Below are 18539 nucleotides of genomic sequence, written 5' to 3' on the forward strand. Positions count from 1 at the left end.
AAAGCACGTGTTTGCGTCTTGCTGAGACTTGCAAGATGAGTCTGTCAATCAAGATGCTCCTCATCACTTGTCCTTCACACAGATGTCTGATATAGAAACACACACAACTCACATCAACACTTCCTCACTTTAGTGCACATGCTAACTGGGAATCCAGGCCATATTAAAAAAATATGAGGCCCTAAATCAAAGTTGCACTTTCCTCTGTGGCACCTGCCAATATGGAATGATTCGGACCATTATCGGCTCCATCTAAACATATATACTGTATAGCAGCTGCTTAAAACATAGAGGTCCCGCCCTTGCTTTGTAATGATTCGACAGCGGTTGCCTGGCACCCTGATGGCAGATGGTATAAGCATCTCAAAAAGAAGGATTCTCACGAGAATGACCTGGTTTTTCACACAGGTGCCTCTTCGAAAGTGGCATCTGGGTGATCTCGGGCTGGTTTTCTGGAGGTGTTTGCGTCAGCCTGAGGCTTCTGTTTCCCACGGCTGCTTTCTCGCTATTACTGAAGAGGTCTTGTGTATTTCAAGACTGCTGACCCACTGAGGGGTGACATTAAGGTTTTCTCAGAAACCGTTTGGCATCTAGCGGGGCCAGGTGGTGGCTGGGAGTGATTTATCTGAAGTCTGTCATAGCTCTGACCTGCTTGTGTGATGTTTGATGAGCTACAGTATATGGGTCAGTCGTTTACTTCAGAAAGGCCACCACTGAGAAGCCCTTTTTATTCATTTGAATTTAGCATAGGTGAACCGTCAGGTTTGGACATTCTGGATATAGTAAATGTGGGGTTGCCAGGTGTTTTTTGTAACATATATTCAGAAAGAGGAAAAATAAGTCTAATATATTACACTCTAAAAGTCTAAGTCATATTTCACTACAAAAGCAAACTGTTTTATTGGAGGCAATTTTGTGGTCATAATGGCAAGCATTTTGAATTTGTATTTATTTGTGCCTTAAATTTAAACAATATTTGAATTAAAATTAAAATAATACATAATAATTCTAAATCTATTAAAATACTTCAGCTTTTGATCTTATTGTTAAAAATGTAATTGTGATAAATGTATTTTATATATTTTAAAATATAATTTCAAATGTAGTTTATTCCTGTGATCAAAGCTGAATTTTCAGCAAATCATTCCTCCAGTCTTCAGTGTTACATGATTCTTCAGAAATTATTCTAATATGCGGATTTGCTGCCCGAGAAACATTTCTGATTATTGTCATTTAATTGAAAACAGTTGTGATGCTTAATGATTTTTTGTGAAAATCATTATGCATTATTTTCAGGATAATTGGAAAGAGCAGAAGTAGATTTAAATGGAAATGTATTTAAAATAGAAATTATAAATGAAATTATAATTTTATATGAAATTATAAATGTCATTTTTGATCAATTTAATGCATCTTTGCTGAATAAAAGTATAAATGGATACATAGACACCTTAAGGTAGGATTCTGATCAAATTTGAACCGTTTTGATCATTTTCAAATTAGGGCTGCACGTTCTCAAGTTTTTCATTAACCGTTAACCGAGGCCCTTAGCGGTTAATACTCGGTTAACCATAGAGTGCCATAGTAACCATAACCATAGTAATTTCCGGACATTGGCCGAAAAAAAAAAGGAATGTCCGACAAAATTTAATCTCTCCGGTCAAATTGTCCTATTAAAACTGCCTAATAATGCCGCCCATTAACACAATCTGAATTTGAGAATAAGCCTAAAATGTATAAGGCAAAAGGTAACAAGCAGACTCCGCGGCCGCCTCGCTAAGGCTATGACTATGACTATGTTTGACACGTACAATATTTGAAAAGCGATAATTATTTATTTATTTATTTAAATTACATTTATATCTGAATTTATGTCAACCTATAGACTTTCAAATATCAAAATGTCATGAATTAATATGTATTTTTGTACAAAATGACATATAAACATATTTTCCTATTATACTTTGCCTGGAAACGCTTCCAACAAGGCGTCGGTTCTATTTCTAGCATGCACGCGTCGAGCCGCGCCTGAGCCACGCGTCTCACGCAGGCAGTCGGCAAGCTCTAACCTGTTAACATGGGAACCGAATTAAAAACAGACACGCCACGCAGCTGAGATGCTTTCGCCACGCATCCAGTGTGTCCTGACCGGCCAAATAATGCCCGGGTGTTGGCTGTTGAGATTACAACAACGAGGTTGTACTTGAAGTATATCTAAGCACTGTATTGCAATACTTGCATTTTGCCCCGTCACTCGTATTAGCCCGCTTCATATTAGAAAAATGACTTCTTCTTGTGGACATTACAAATGTCTGGGAGCGCTCTGGCGGTCTCTGGTGGTGCAAAAATGTATTACAACTAAATTCAATGCACGCCATTGACGTCACTTAACCGAGCAAAATGTTTCACTCGGTTACACAATTTTTAACGGTTAATCGGTTAACCGGTTAACCATGGACACCCCTATTTCAAATAGGCTTTTATGCACTATAATATTGCAATGCACCGGATAATTCTTGACCAAAGAATGCTTGGTCTTTTTGGTGCATCTCTGAATTGCTTTATTTTAAAACTGTAGCTTTGTCTGGCGTTCCTCTCTTGTGGACTCCACTCCAGAGTTTGACTGCAGTCCTGTCCTGCTCTCAGTCACAGCAGCTTCTGAGGGGCCGGCCTCTGGTGTCGCACCAAACACAAGAAGAATGCCATTGACGTCAGAGGAGATGTTGTCAGCAAGGACAGTGGACCCCTGCTCTTGAATTCTCCTCAGAGTGATTGGACAGCTGTTTGAGGAGAGCGCTAAAGAAATGGGGGGTTGGGGCGGAGAGAATGCCACACTTTCCCCCATTTTCCTATCCTTTTCCCTTTTAAACCTTTGATCTGTGCATTTTCTCTTTTTTTGTGGGGCTAGTGTGTCACCAAGCTGTTTTTCTCCCCTGACTCTTGAATTATGATAGACCAAGCTGCTGTTGCCCTGAGTGTGCGCAGAGCTGCATGTCAGATTTTCTCAGTATAGTCCTCTAAAGGTTGCCCTGTAACAAAAGCACTAAGATCCTGTGACCTCTGAAGTGCGTGTTGTGATTGTGTCATGCTTGTTTTGATGAATGCTTTTCTTGTAACTGTAGCTCTCCTCTGTGTAACTCAATACACACGGGTAGAATTGCAACAGTTTGACTTATTGTTCATCGTCTGTGCGGTATGAACGTATGAACATCCTGTGACGTAGGTTAGGGTTTTAAATGCACTAATGTTAAATGTTAACTGCACAGCCCTGACATAAAATAGGGTTATGAAAAAAAAAAAAAAACTGGCCCTGAACGGACCTCATTTGTCCCATAACGAGGATTATTTTCAGTGGTAATCTGCGTAGATTGACTGTCACGTAATCTTCCAGCATCGCAGTGAATAAATCTGCATTGAAATGGCATACAGCTGAAGTAAACAGCCTCCCAAGAGCATTCTGGGACATGAAAGAGCAGTAGCTATCTCAAGCAATCTGTCTGTCATGAGTAAAGCCACCTCTCTCAAAAATATTTAATGCTGTTAATGTAGCGCCAGGGCTACGGTTGGCCACCCCACCCACGACAGCTGTTTTTTTTTTTTCGTGACAAGAACCATTGTTTATTTAACGCTGAACATCTTCATGACCACATCAAACTGGAGCCGTTTCAGACGTGCGCTCCAACTTTACCTCAGCACCAAACATAGCGCCTGCTCCTCAATTGCACACACAAATATGTCAGCGCGCTCTGTAGACTGTATCGTTTCATATCAAATCGTGAAATTAGTTATGTCATCAGTTAAGTCATGAAGGCAATTAAAACTGCTTTAAATCTGTGCATGTAGGCCTATATATGTATGTGTTATATGAGTCATGTAGTGAACATGTTTTGAACACATTAAGAACGTCAAATGCAGTGGTTTTCCAAACACCAGACAAAAAACCTAATAACCAGCTGCTGTGATGTCTGGTAATCAAAGATCCAAAGAAAAAAAGGCTTTAAGGATTCATCTATATTTAATTTAGAATTTAGTGTTTGATAAATTCATTCAATTTCTTTATATTTCCTACTTGCTGAAGGGCACAGGTATGTTATTTATTATAATAGGTTTATGTGAAGATTATCTGAAGTTCACTTAAATTAGAAGTTAGTTTAAAAAGTCTAATTAAAAATTATAATAATAAATAGAGACATCAGAGTGATACTGGCCTTAAAAAAAAAAGATACTGTCATAAAAATAGATGTCATTATACAAATATTAAATATATACTGGCTTTGTTGTTTCAACATTCAATTGAAGATTGAATTTAAATGCAATGTAGAATTATTTTTTATAATCTTTAATGTTAAGTGGGATTAATCATGATTAAATTCAGAAAAAAAGTGATACTTTTTTTAATTAATTTTTTAACCAATTGACCGCACTAATATATATATATATATAAGAAATATTTACATGTGTATATATATTTTCATTTATATCTGATTTATATATAATGATATATAACATATATTTCTATATACATAGATATGTGTGTGTGTTTGTGTGTATTTAAATATAGATATAAATATACACAGCACACACACATATATTATTGATATATGTGATTAAACTTTAGGATGTGATTAATCATGATTAATCAAGTATATATTTATTTATTTTATATTTGGCAATAGTTGGCTAATTTATATTTTATATATAAAACATTAATATTTTAATATTTTCTTTATTATTAATTATTATATATTATCTAAACATTTTAAAAATGTATATCAATAATTAAAGCTATCATAATTCTTAATATACATGTAAATAAATACAATTTACAACATACATTTAAATTAATTAGGCATTATTATAAATTTTATGTACAATAAGCTAACCCATGTTGTGGTAAATTTGATCTTCCTTTCAGATGTTGTGAAACTCTAGTCCCGAGCCATGTCACACATAAGAAAGAACTGCAGCATGCATTTTTAATACACATTTGTAACAGAGATCTGGCCCCATTTTGCTGACAGCAGTGAGTCTCCAGGGAAGCCGGGCTCCTGCTCCAGCGCTCCGGTCCAGATCTTGCGTCTCTCGCTGCGTCGTGCTCTCCAGCTCTGTAGGTTTGTGGTTTCACAGGAAGCCGCTCGTGTTTGTGTAAAGCAATGCCTTCTATGTCATGTCTGTGTAGCTGAGGAGGCGCACTGCTCTCTCACTGTGTTGCTTGTGCAAGCTCTTTTTTACGACTCTGGATATCGCTGCTGCCCGAGCTCTCCAGGAACACTGGGCAAGAGCCCGCTTCATACAGGAGTCTCTGTCTGGAGGGGGGGGGGGGGGGGGGGGTTAAAGCCAGTAGGAGGTGCTGAGGAGACCCTGTGCGTTTTCTCTCTTTTGTTGTGAGACAGAGCGTCAGCTATAAGACATCCTCAGAAGTTCATGGACCTGTGGAGGAGACTGATTCTAAACCAGCGTACGGACATGGGATTGTTAAAGCAACCCGCTGGGAATCAGTAGAAGCGGATTTAAAAGGGAATCCCTGTCGTATGTGTGTGTGTGTTTTTTTTCTAGGAGCATGGGGCTCTGGTGCGCTCTTCATCAGGAGCCCTGCACGGCTGGACTGACAGCGGTGTGACTGTTTTATTGCATTAACTGACTCTGGAGTTTTCAGAGGACGACGAACAGCTCGTACTTGATCCTTTAGCCCTGATCTTTTCAGCACAGCATGAAGAGTCACCCATGTGTCCACCCTGGGCATCCCAGCATGGCTGTGTTCGACGTGGACGATGTCCGGGAAGCCTCGGCTAGCCCGGTCAAACGCCTCAAAACTGACCATCCCCTTCCCTGTCTCCCTCCAGAGGAGGCCTACCAGAAACTGGCCACCGAGACCCTGGAGGAGCTGGACTGGTGCCTGGACCAGCTGGAGACCCTGCAGACCCGACACTCCGTCAGCGAGATGGCCTCCAACAAGGTGAGTCACCGTTTAACTTCCCACCTAACACATGCTATTTTCCACTCAGGAGCTCACATCGCACCTAAGAACGAAGGGCTTCCCCTTGACTTAATGTCATTACCGCCGCTGCCCGGGGGAGCTCAGGTAATTGGTGTGATTTGGCACGGCTGTTGGCTCACAGACGGGAGACGTTATCAGGTAGCGATAGAGCCAAGATGGCTGCCCCAGGGGGGTGCACTTGCAGGGAGATACACACACGAGTCATGTACGTGCGGGATTGTGAGTCAGGGTTGTCCATCACACATCCTGCTTCAGCATAACCGACGAAACACCAAATGTTTGTTGCCCCACTGTGTGAGTAGAACAGCTGATGTTTATGCATGCATGTGTGCTTGTCTAGCCCATGCTGGAAGACCTTTAGTCAGACTGAAGCATCGTTGTTGTTGGAATCGTGGGTCTGTGGGAGGGAGGTCAGATTGCTGGGGATCATGTTTAGCATTGCTGATGACTACACAGGCATCTTTTAATGTAGCATGCCGCTGTGCCCAGGACTGCAGGCTCCAGCAAAGCTTCACTGTCATTTTTTTTTTTTTTGTGGAGGGGGGTTAGGGAAATATGGGATAGAGGTCTTGTTTTGGTTTATGCGTTTGGTGCGGGTCCGAGAGGAGTGGTCAAGGTCATGAATCATATTTCACATTGGAACTAGGTGATATAATACTCGCTGTCATGTAACCTTGAATGTCTTCTGTCGGATTTTGGTAGTTTGAATAGTTGTTCCACAAACTGGATCTTAAAATGTTTTAAAACGAAAACATGAGGTGTGTTTGGATGTGCTAATATTACTAATCAAAAATTACGTTTTGATGTATTTACGGTAGGAAATGGACAAAATATATTCATGGAACATGATCTTTATTTAATATCCTAATGATTTTTGGCTATTGCTAAAATATACCCCAGCGACTTAAGACTGGTTTTGTGCTCCAGGGTCACATTTGAGGTTGCATTCATGGCTATAGCACAAATAAAGTTTAATACAAAACTAACCCCAAGTATAATATAATGTAAAGTGTATGACATATCAAGAGTCAGGGATGTGCAAGTATGGACATTATTAATGGTCCTTGTCAAAATACATTCATACAAGTGTATTCATACAATTTTTTTTTTGTATATGTATTTTGTTAAATCCAACACCATCAAACTATGAAATGTAAACATGTTTGTTGCAACATCCCATATTAGACAATGTTTAAATAGAAATATCCACATTTTTCCTGCTAACTATTATAATTTCTTACAATCTGCGGGGATTATGCAAACTGTTTACAGTGATGCTGATTACGTAACCTCACCATATCATCAGACTTTATTGCTGAATAGGCAGGAAACAGTCTTTGTAGAACTGGTTTTAGGTCAGAAACTGGCTGTTGACTTCAGTTGTTGTGCTTCTGACAGAACAGTCCACCTTCAAGTTTCTTCTGTAAATACAAGTTCCCTCATTCATTGTTCATCTGTGGACATTTTTAATCTCCAACAGGTGAAAATTCTGCATCTGATCAATTAGTAAAGTAACGACACACTCTCCTCATTCATACGTGCAGAAGTGAACATGCTTGTATATAGTGTCTCACTGCTGATATAGAATGAGATGCTGCGTGTCTAAACTAGCCCAGGCATGACATCACAGCGTCCCGACAGCATATGGGAGGGTTTTAACAGAGTCATGCTAATGACATAACTGCATCAGTGTCCTCATATCTATCACAATGTGCCTAACCATTTCAGGTGTTTAGGAAGAGAGCTGCTATGATGCTGTAATGTTTGCTAGCGGACCTCATTAACCTTTCGGCTGGATGCCTTTGTGCCCAGTGTAGTGCGTGTGCATCGTCTGCGCTGTCTCTCAGCCCACTGCAGGGCTCAATTTGTCTGCGTCGCCATGGCGACTGCAAGCATGATCCTGCACAAGCCTGTTTGTCTGCGCTGTGACGGGGAGGGCATGTTGTTGCTGTGTGTGTGTACTGTAGGTATTCTGTTCATCAGTATGCAGCGTGGCAGGCCTATGCCGGTGATTCAGGAGCATGCTCAGTACATTCAAAAACAAACCATAAAACAGGCAGGAGAGACTGAGGGGCCGTGAAGGAGGGCTGGCTTCTGATTGGTCCGGTGATTCAGTGTGAAACACCTCACACACCTGATCATCATAATACAATGCGAAAAGATGCAAATGAAGACGTTGCTCTGCGTTCTGTAACAAATGCAAATGATTGTGTTCTCTGATCTCTGGCTGCTTTATTGCATAACATACACTGGGTCTTTAACATAGAATAATTGTAGAATGTACCGTTTGACAGACTCTTTTACTGCTATCAGTATTTATTTAGAGACATAAAGATTCAGACTCATCCCCTATGAGTATGAAAACAATAAATCAATCATCAGCAACTAAATTATCCTATAAGCCGTCAACTAAAGGTTCAGATTTTGAGTATTTTATGGATTTAAACCAGTGGTTCTCAACCTTTTTTTTCACTGGGCCGCACTATGGTCCAAGTGCAAGTCCCGCGGGCCGCACGCATATCATTTACATATTGCGTCACCAATACAAACCAACCAGATTTATAGTATTATAGCCTAAATATTATAATATCTAATCGATAACATTAATTGTAATAAATAAATGATTCTACACACCATTAATAAAACACCTGATGCTGTCGGGAGCTGACCAATTTTGTGAAATTCGGCTTGAAAAGAGTAACAGCACAAGTAAGTTGTGATTGTTAGTTGCAGTCTGTAACTTACAATCACAACTTCAATGACTTGACATGCGACACTGTGAAACATGTGCATTGATAAATGTAGCCTATGTTGATCCACATATGGATAGCACTTTAGAACTGAATAATCTTAGCTTCCAAATTTGTCCATTCTGATGCTCAATTTTACTGAACTAATGGTTGCTGATGACTGTTTGATGACTAATTTAAAGAGCCACACAGATGGGAAATCAAAAATTACCTGGATTATAACTCTTCAAGTCATAACTTCTTTCATTAAATATTTATTTAAACACATACATTAAATAAATAAGACATCACTAACAGGTAAAGTAAAAAGAATGAAGTATAGTCTAATATTTAGCGAAATGCTCTTCTCTAGACTTCATTTCTCAAGCAAATACCGCGCTGTGGACACTGATGACTTACCTGAGGTGAATGAAATGCTACGTGACATTTTGTTTACAAGATGTTTTAATGACATCTTTCCATGATCAAAAGAGTGATTCAACGATTACATGAGGGTTGAGATGTTCGCTCATGTATATTTTGTGTTAAAACTACTAAGGAGAAAGGGGTGATCTGATAACACTCACTCACATTTATGTATATATATATTATACTAAATATATTGATAATATATAATGTATGTAAATAATTGTATTAATGAAGTTATGACGCTTTTAAGCAGTATTGTGTAGATTACACTGTAATGCCCTATTAATGAGATACACATTTTTATTTCAGAAATAAAAGTATCTTTTTTAGATTACATTTTTTTGTAATTTTAGTTCTTTATCTCAAGCTTATCTAGAAAGCTGTTATCTTAGCTGTTTCTCTTTCTATATGGTACCAAGTTAAAGACTTCCCATTACAACAGATCTGGATTTACCAGAGTATCCCACTTCCCCTCCATGAAACTCCTGAAACAGCACCCCACAGAGCCCTGCCAGAGCCCAAGGGAAGAAAGACAGAAGGAAAATGAGACATGTGGGTTATGGAGGGGGTCCGGCGAATGGGATGAGGGGTATCTGTGGCCAGTGGTTTTCTTGAATGATTTGGATCCTGCACGCGCGCTGTGGTGAAGCCTTTGGCATCCCATTGGTCCTCTCTGAAGCAGCAGCCGCAAAGCACGAAACATTGAACGATACTCAAAGAGTCCGCCGACGGCTTTAATCAAAGCCACACGAGGCCTCAGATCCAGCCAGAATTCACCAGACTACTTCACAGAAAACCACAGAGCTCTGTTCCCCTCGCCAGAGAGAACAAACGGCCTTCATATGAGCAACACAGACACATAATGTGCCACAAATTTTTAATTCCTGCATCTTTTGTGCACTTAAACTGTTGGTTCATCCAGTTCCAGGATGCATTTAGTATCTGTCAGATGTGTTTGGAATTATGTGTTATCATGAGTGTGTGCATATTCCCAATAAAACTTGACGTGGCGATAATTAGATCTCCAGAAATAGCTTTGCCTTTCTGATGACGAGCATGAGATTTTGGGGTGTGGTAGGAGGTTTTCCCCCTTGCTTCCATCAGCATGAAACCGGCCTCAACCTGTACCAGATTCTTCCTATGGCGCGACCACACTGCCTGTAGTTAGCGCCACCGGCGGCGCCAGGGGGGGTCTTGGGGGGTCTCAAGACCCTGCCAAAAAATGCCTTGACCCCCCATTTGACCCCCCAGCCTCTTCCTGATTAAAAAATATATATATTCGGGATAAAGATCCAAAAATGTTTCTCTTCAAACTACGCAGAACAATAATAAAAAATATTTCGACATTTATTCATACACTGAATCGAGAACCGTTTCTGTCGGACGCGTCCGATTCGAGAACCGATGAGCTGATGATAACTGCGCATGCGTGATTCAGCGCGAAGCAGACTGACACAGAGCGCATCTGAACCGAACTGATTCTTTTGGTGATTGATTCTGAACTGGTCCTTTGCTAATGTTATAAGCGCGGGTAAACCAAAGGCTTGAATGAAGGGCAATCATCGCCAATGACGGCATTACATCGAGCGCAAAAGAACCGGTGAACCATTTTTTTTTCAGCTGGTTTATTTGATCCAATTGTCCGAAAGAACCGGTTCACTTGAGCACACTGCTCCTTTGCCCCTTAAGTGCCCTTTTGTCAAAGCAAAATTTCCTCAATTTTTTTTTGTAATAACATAAACTTTTGTGAATGCCTGCCCACGCCCAATCATAATATTAGTACAATTTATTAATAATAATTTAGCCGTAAATAAAATGACCAACATGATGACCGTTCACCTGACTACGACCTCATCCAACCGGGAAGATTCCTCATGCTGCACGCGCATTTTTTAATTGCTAGAGGATATTTTCAACATCGTGGCAGCTGGTAAGTGGTGTTTCATTCTCAGCGAAGTGATTTTGGTGTTTATTTACTTATTATTATTTTACAAGAACGATGTGATGTGAGAACATGCAGATACGTTGTTTATATTGCTGTGTGAAGCCTGTAGTGTAGAAGTAACACTAGCGTGCTGTTTGAGGGAGAAAAGTTTCACAGGCATCGAGGGGTCTGGTCTTTTTTATGTTATTTGAATAAACTTTTATTATATTACAGTACTTATTTATTTTTAACACGTAAAAATAATTATCACAACACTGGTAAGGTTTATTCAGATTTTCTCATTCTCTGAATTATCATTATAAAAATAAAAACAATTCAGAAATGAATTAAAATATAATTATATTTTAAATGTAATGCAAATATTTTTTCTACAAAAGCAACAGTGTTTACAACAGCGAGACCACTTTAGCCTGTAAACTCAATAATATCTATCTGGAAATAATTGTAAAAATATCAATGTCAATAAAAATGCATAATATACCTGACATGAAAGTGCAGTGTGAAGGATATGAATAAAAAATGCAGCCTGTCATTTGATACATTGCAAAGGTGTTTTTGTTGTTTAGTAGCAGAAATATGCAGTTATTAGCCATGTCCACTGTATTTTTTGTTGGTTTTCATGAGACCCCCCTTGAAAAGACCAGGACCCCCCCATTGCCCCCCCAATCAAAATTGTCTGGAGCCGCCACTGGTTAGCGCTAGTCTATAATTAATCATAATCCACTGTAGTGTAGGATCTTGTTTCATGTACGTTTATTACAGCTCACTCTTCAGCAAGACTAGTGGTGGGTTATTAGACCAGTATGATATTGCAATATATATATTAAAAAAAGTAATTTTTCTGAAAACAATCCAAAAATGTTTTCTATGTGAAGTTACATAATTATTTCTTTTGATAATTTTTTTTATTGACTTATTATTATTTAATGAATATTTTTTGGTGAAGATATTAGATTATTTATTAATAAAGATTATTATTATTATTTATTTATTTTCATTATTTTGTATTTACTTGTTTTTTTTTCAAAATAAAACATCTAACATCAGTGCAAAAACAAATTAGGAAACGGCTTCTCACACTCACATAGTAAATCACAACGATCACAATAACAACACAACTAATCAGAATACAAACAAATAAGCATAAAGCAAACCAAAATAACTTGTCAGCTAAGATTTAAAAAAATACCAATAACTTTTTTAATTTTTGACAGTCTCTTCATTGTTTACCAATTTTAATTTTTGACAGTCTCTTCATTGTTTACCAATTACATATCATTGTAAAAAACTAAACGAAAAAAAAAAAAAAACTGAAATATGGATTTTTGTTTTTTTTATTCTCCAGATTTTATATGCAGCATCAGACATGCATTTATGCAGCAAAATGTCTCTAAAATGTTTTTTTTTTTTTTAATCAGATGAGAGAGGACATAATGATTATAAAGGCTGGGTTTTGTTCTTATTTTTGAGCATTGTTCAGTAGGTAATAGTAGGTCAGTAGAAGTTCTTGATAAATTGGCATACACAGCGATTCTCTCAAGCTTAATTTCCTTGTTTATGATGAACCACATAATGTGTTGCTTTGCATTAAAGAAATGCTTTGACGTGAAACCCCACCGCAGAGGCTTCATACTTCTCCTTATAATGTAGTATCATTGTTGTGTGGTAAAGGCTTCAGGTTCATATTCAAATCAACCACAAACAAATCCAGCCAATGGCTATTGCTTTCATAAAAGAGCCCCTGATCTATCATTTGTTTTTCAAATGAGAAACATCACTGGCCACATGAAAGCCTCGTGTTATGCTTGCATGGGGGTCGATATCTCCATATGAATGCTGGCGTATTGTTCCAGACATGTTGGTTTTATTTCTGATTAGCCTTTGATTCGAGAATGGAAGTGGATTCACCTAGGTCAATATTTACACTCTAACAGGAGTTTGTTTTTCAGTCTGAGACGTTTAACTACTTCCTCTTTTTGACTCTCTATGGTTTTGAAATGAATTTTAAACCTCTTTATGACATTCTACAGTGGCATTTTTTTCAGTGGCCAATGTCGATGAGAAAAGAGGCCTGTAGCCTTATCAAATAAATCATTGAGCATTAAATATTATTTTATATCAAATAAATCATTGAGCATTAAGTATTATTTGAGATAATAACATTTTATTTTATTTTATAGAAATTCTATCCAGATTTTTAAAATATATTTTATGTATATTATATTATGTATAAAATCCAGTTTAATCCATTTTATTTTTTGTTTAGTTTGTTTACTTTTAATTTAATATATTAAATTTTTTTTAATATATATATATATATATATATATATATATATATAAAAAATTTTTCTAGAAATTTAACCCAGAAATGTTTTTTTTTATATTAAATGTTATATATTTTATTGTGTACATTTATTATACTGTATACATTATCAATTTAATTTTATTTAGTTTATTGTATTGCAATATTTGAAAGAAGTATCATGAAATAATTATAAATATATAATCCAAAAAATATATATAATATATAATATATATATATATAAATTGTTATTGAAACACCACTATACAATTATGACTCAGGGTGCAAGGTTTGAAAACAGAAATTGTTTATTTATCCCTCGACATTGCGGATATTGATGTTAGAAATGACGCGAGAGGAAGCTCCTGCTTCTGATCAGTCATTGCCAAAGTATCATCCGAATTATATTGTTCTATCAATACTTGATGAGATAATGTCAACAGATAGACCCCACCAGGAGCCGCTCATGAGTCACCTCTGCCGTATGATTATAGCAGGTACAAGGTGAGCTGTGAAAACCAAGGCCTGCATCCTCCATCATCCCAGCTCTCCCTCTCCGGAATGAGCCGTGATTGGCTGTGGGGAGGGGCACGAGCAGTCCCATATTCGGAAGATGTTGAGCAGCCCAGCATCTTTCTCGCAGCTCAGAAGCCATGACTGCCAGCCTCCGCACCTCCACGCTTTTTAGACTGAGACCACAGAAACATTCATGTGGCATTGTCTGAAGTAATTTGGAAGTGGTTTGTTTCTTCCTTTGTGTGTTTTGGAGCATTTACGAAGATGCCTGAAGCTAATTATTTACGCTCCGTCTCATGGGGATATATAAAGGTATGGATCATGAAGCTGATTTCTCTATCTCTAGTCTTGGGTGAACAGGGATCCTTATTTAGGACAAATAGAGGCTGTGAGGTATCAACATGCAAACAATCAGTTTTGACCTCTATATATTTACTTATCTTCATTTATTGAGGGCTTTGTGTCGTCATGAATTGATGTATTCAAATAATGTGTGGTACACCACATGTAAATTATATGCAAGTTAGCAGAGATTAATATTTTATGCAACAAACCAAACAGGACAGTTTCTGTGCACTGTGTGTTTTATTTGGTCAGTTTTGAAGTGTTTCTGCCATACACAGATATTTTCAGTGTTAATGGTGTGTTGTTGTAAATCAGTGCATTTTCTTATGCAAGACAAGAAAATATTTTTAGGTCTGGCAAATTAATGTGACTTAAAGGTTTGCCCTCCTTTATGTAAATCTGAAAAAATGAATTCTAAATTAAGGCCATTTTCATGTATAATAATAATTTTCATACATACAACTTTATCCATGTTTATCCTTAAATTATAATTATTATCTGTTTTAAATCTTAATTATTCATGATGAGACTTAATGAAAATGTGGACTTGAAATGTGCCTGATTTCTAGAAGTGGCTATTTTTAGATCTGCTCTGTTTTTATTTGAATGGTTCGAGGGGGTCTGTTTGTCACACTGATTAGAAATCGAAGGTTACAGCCGATTGTTTTTAAAGTTCAGTTGATTGATAGATCTCTCTCTCTCTCTCTCTCTCTGTGCAGTTCAAGCGGATGTTGAACAGGGAGTTAACGCACCTGTCTGAGATGAGCAGATCTGGTAACCAGGTCTCAGAGTTCATCTCCAACACATTTTTAGGTAAACCATCAGTCACAAAACACAATGCTTTTGACTTGTGAGTGTAAGGGTGAGGTTTGGAGCTCTGGCTCTCACGTTCACACTTTTCCATTGTTTCTCCAGACAAACAGCACGATGTGGAAATGCCCTCCCCACAGACTCAGAAGGAGAAAGACAAGAAGAAAAAGCCCATGTGTCAGATCAGCGGAGTGAAAAAACTCATGCACAGCACCAGCCTGACCAATTCCAACATCCCTCGCTTCGGGGTCAAGACGGATACAGAAGACTCCTTATCCAAGGTGAGCGGCGTGACCCTATTTGAGCTGGAGAGCTGCTTCAAACACTGAACCAGACCATCTCTACTGAATACTGATTGGACCTGATGGGAGACTCTTGTAGACCTTGATGAAAGGTGCTTTTTGTGCAATGACGTAGGTAGATGACGTGTGATTGGAAAGATTACATACCCTGCTGAAAAGAGCAGCTTGGAGCAGCATGTGTTTCCATGCTGTTCACCAGGAAGCCTGTCCACCAGATTGGTTTTTAACACTTTGGTTCAATTACCATTTTGGCCAAAAATGGCTGATTGCATCACTAGTCATTTAATTCAGCGGCATCACACACAACACTGTCTAATGATTCCCTGCTCTGTTTCAGGAACTGGAGGACATAAACAAATGGGGCCTTAATGTTTTTAAAGTCACAGAGTTTTCAGGCAACAGGCCTTTAACGGTGATGATGTACACTATATTTCAGGTGAGACCAAACATTCACCTTTATTTACTTTGCTAATAAATGTCTTCTGGTGCACAATTCATCAGTGTTTGTTTTCATAACTTTCTTCACCTCTGATGTAACCGGTCACATGGACTGGGAATAATTGCATTAACCAGTAATACCACAGCCTACTTTATAGGACCCCGTCAAAACCTGTGTCATGATGTTAAATGTGTTGCTTGTTATCAGAAATGGACACTTTATTCATCTCTCTGTTTTTCTCTCCCACAGGAAAGGGATTTACTCAAAACATTTAAAATTCCCTTGGACACTTTCATAACGTACCTGATGACCTTAGAAGACCATTATCATGCCGATGTTGCGTATCACAATAACATTCACGCTGCTGACGTCACCCAGTCCACACACGTGCTGCTCTCCACGCCTGCTCTGGAGGTGAGGGATGAGGCTTTCCTTGCTGTTTTCAAAAGAGATGAGAACATTTATAGAAACTCGGGGTCCTTTGGAAAACATCTCAGCTGAGAATGTCTGCTGCCCACATCGACCTATTCATCATTCAACAACTGGGTGTTTGTTGGTCATTTCACATGCGTTAAGGTTCGACCATAACAGAGGGTGTTTATATACTGTATAGAGGGCAGAAAATGGACAAGCAACAACTAAATTATGATTTTTTTCTTTTTTTGGGTGCAACTGGCCTCGACTAACATTATAAGCTGATTAAAGGTGAAAAGTGTTGTACGTGAGCCCTTACGTTCAGATTTGATTTGACCTTGTGTGCTACTTGCTGGATTTCTAAAAAGGTTATGTGGTGAAGATAATGTCTGCTCTCATTCACCGTACATCCACATGTTGTTCTCTTTCAGGCGGTTTTCACGGACCTTGAAATCCTCGCTGCCATTTTCGCCAGTGCTATTCATGATGTGGACCACCCGGGTGTCTCCAACCAGTTCCTTATTAACACCAGTAAGTGTGCTGTATGAATATATGGTTTATTCGAACCAGATCCAAACAAGTGAGCATTTGATGTGTTTGATTGCTTCTTATTGGATTATATGGATTATTAAAAATAACAACAACAACAATAATAAAGTTTTTAAGCAGATTTTTAAGCAGTGTTTCATGCGTTTAGTGTGCATTTTAAAGGTTTAATTATCTATTTTAATTTGATAAATATTATAATATCATTATTTAAATTCATACATATAATAATATCATTATAACAATCTTAAATAATTAAATTTGCAAATATAACTGGACAAAATATATATAATTTAAATGTATAAATACAATAATCTCAGTTATAAATGTCTAAAAATAATAATTATATTTGTACATAGATATAAAGAGATTTATCTAATTATTTAAAATAATAAATACAATAATAAAATTTTATGTCTAAATATAATCATCTATTTACATTTCTGTAATCTATTTAAATCTGAGAATATAATAACCTAACTATTTAAATGTATAAATATAATAAACTCTTTATCTTAAAAGTCTAAACATAATTATGTAATTATGTACATTTCTAAATATAGTCTGATTACTTCCATTTCTAAATATAATAATCCAATTACTTAAATGTATAACTATAATAATGTAATTTTGTAAATTTCAATTTGGTCCACAAAACAAAAAACAAAAAAGTTTTATTAGGTATAAAGTTTATAGTGACTACTTGTAATTAAGCCATAAGGTATGTTTTATTTATTACCTAAATAATCATTTAAAATATAGACGCATAAGAGCACAAGTTATTCTTCCTCTAAAAGTTCCCCTAAAAGCTAAGGTTAATCGTTACTTAGAATAATGACATTATATTTTACATTAACATTTAGTCATTTAGCAGACACATTTATCCAAAGCGACTTAGTGCATTCAGGATACAAATTTTTTTTAACAGTATGTGTGTTCCCTGGGATTTGAACCCACGACCTTCTGCGCTGCTAACGCAGTGCTCTACCAATTTGACCAATCAGCATTGAGAACAAGTACTGTCCATTTGATGAATAAGTATATGTAATAATGCCCTGAATGGCATCTCATGAGGTTTGCATGGTAATGGACCGAACGGTTTGGAGCAGATCACTCAATCCCATCAGCACACATCTGTCTGTTACATAACTTTATTTTGACATAAGCAGCACTGATGCGCCGTTAGGACAGAGAAACGCTGCTCAGGCCTCATGGGATTGTGTGTGTCCGTCTCTCCTGCGTCAGGCTGTAATCTCACACAGACAGTGTTGACACAGCTGTTTGTCACGCTCGTCTACAGATTAGCACAAGGTCACAGAGTTTGCTGTGTTTTCTTCATGTGTGCAGACTCGGAGTTGGCCCTCATGTACAATGACTCGTCGGTGCTGGAAAACCATCATCTGGCGGTGGGCTTCAAACTGCTGCAGGAGGAGAACTGTGACATCTTCCAGAACCTGAACAAGAAACAGAGACAATCGCTGCGCAAGATGGTCATCGACATCGTACGTCCCGCTCAGATGACGTTTAAGCTTTGATGAGGCTCCATCTGAATTCTGGCTCAAGGTTTTTCTCGCACGTTTCTCCCAGGTCTTGGCGACTGATATGTCCAAACACATGAACCTGCTGGCCGATCTGAAGACCATGGTCGAGACCAAGAAGGTCACCAGTTCTGGAGTCTTGCTCTTGGATAACTACTCCGACAGGATACAAGTGAGTCTTTTTTGACTTCCTGTAAACTCTGGCTCTATCAAAACACTGCTGAGT

General features: G+C 37.9%; 1 protein-coding gene across 12 annotated transcripts in view; it reads left to right on the forward strand.

Annotated features, from left to right (window-relative positions):
• Positions 1 to 18539, forward strand: part of LOC127966884 (cAMP-specific 3',5'-cyclic phosphodiesterase 4D) — a 222559-nt gene that overhangs the window by 197514 nt on the left and 6506 nt on the right. For 11 of the 12 annotated variants that reach the window (XM_052568210.1, XM_052568212.1, XM_052568211.1 and 8 more), the window contains 8 exons: positions 5844 to 5956; positions 14984 to 15077; positions 15180 to 15355; positions 15714 to 15812; positions 16065 to 16229; positions 16661 to 16760; positions 18123 to 18277; positions 18363 to 18485. In XM_052568210.1, coding sequence (XP_052424170.1) covers positions 5844 to 5956; positions 14984 to 15077; positions 15180 to 15355; positions 15714 to 15812; positions 16065 to 16229; positions 16661 to 16760; positions 18123 to 18277; positions 18363 to 18485 — 1025 coding nt within the window. Of the gene's footprint in view, positions 1 to 5843; positions 5957 to 13747; positions 14232 to 14983; positions 15078 to 15179; positions 15356 to 15713; positions 15813 to 16064; positions 16230 to 16660; positions 16761 to 18122; positions 18278 to 18362; positions 18486 to 18539 lie in introns of those variants that run through there. The other variant, XM_052568223.1, reaches the window with a different exon arrangement.

This window comes from Carassius gibelio, chromosome B10 (assembly GCF_023724105.1).
Source record: "Carassius gibelio isolate Cgi1373 ecotype wild population from Czech Republic chromosome B10, carGib1.2-hapl.c, whole genome shotgun sequence".
Taxonomy (NCBI): Eukaryota; Metazoa; Chordata; class Actinopteri; order Cypriniformes; family Cyprinidae; genus Carassius; species Carassius gibelio.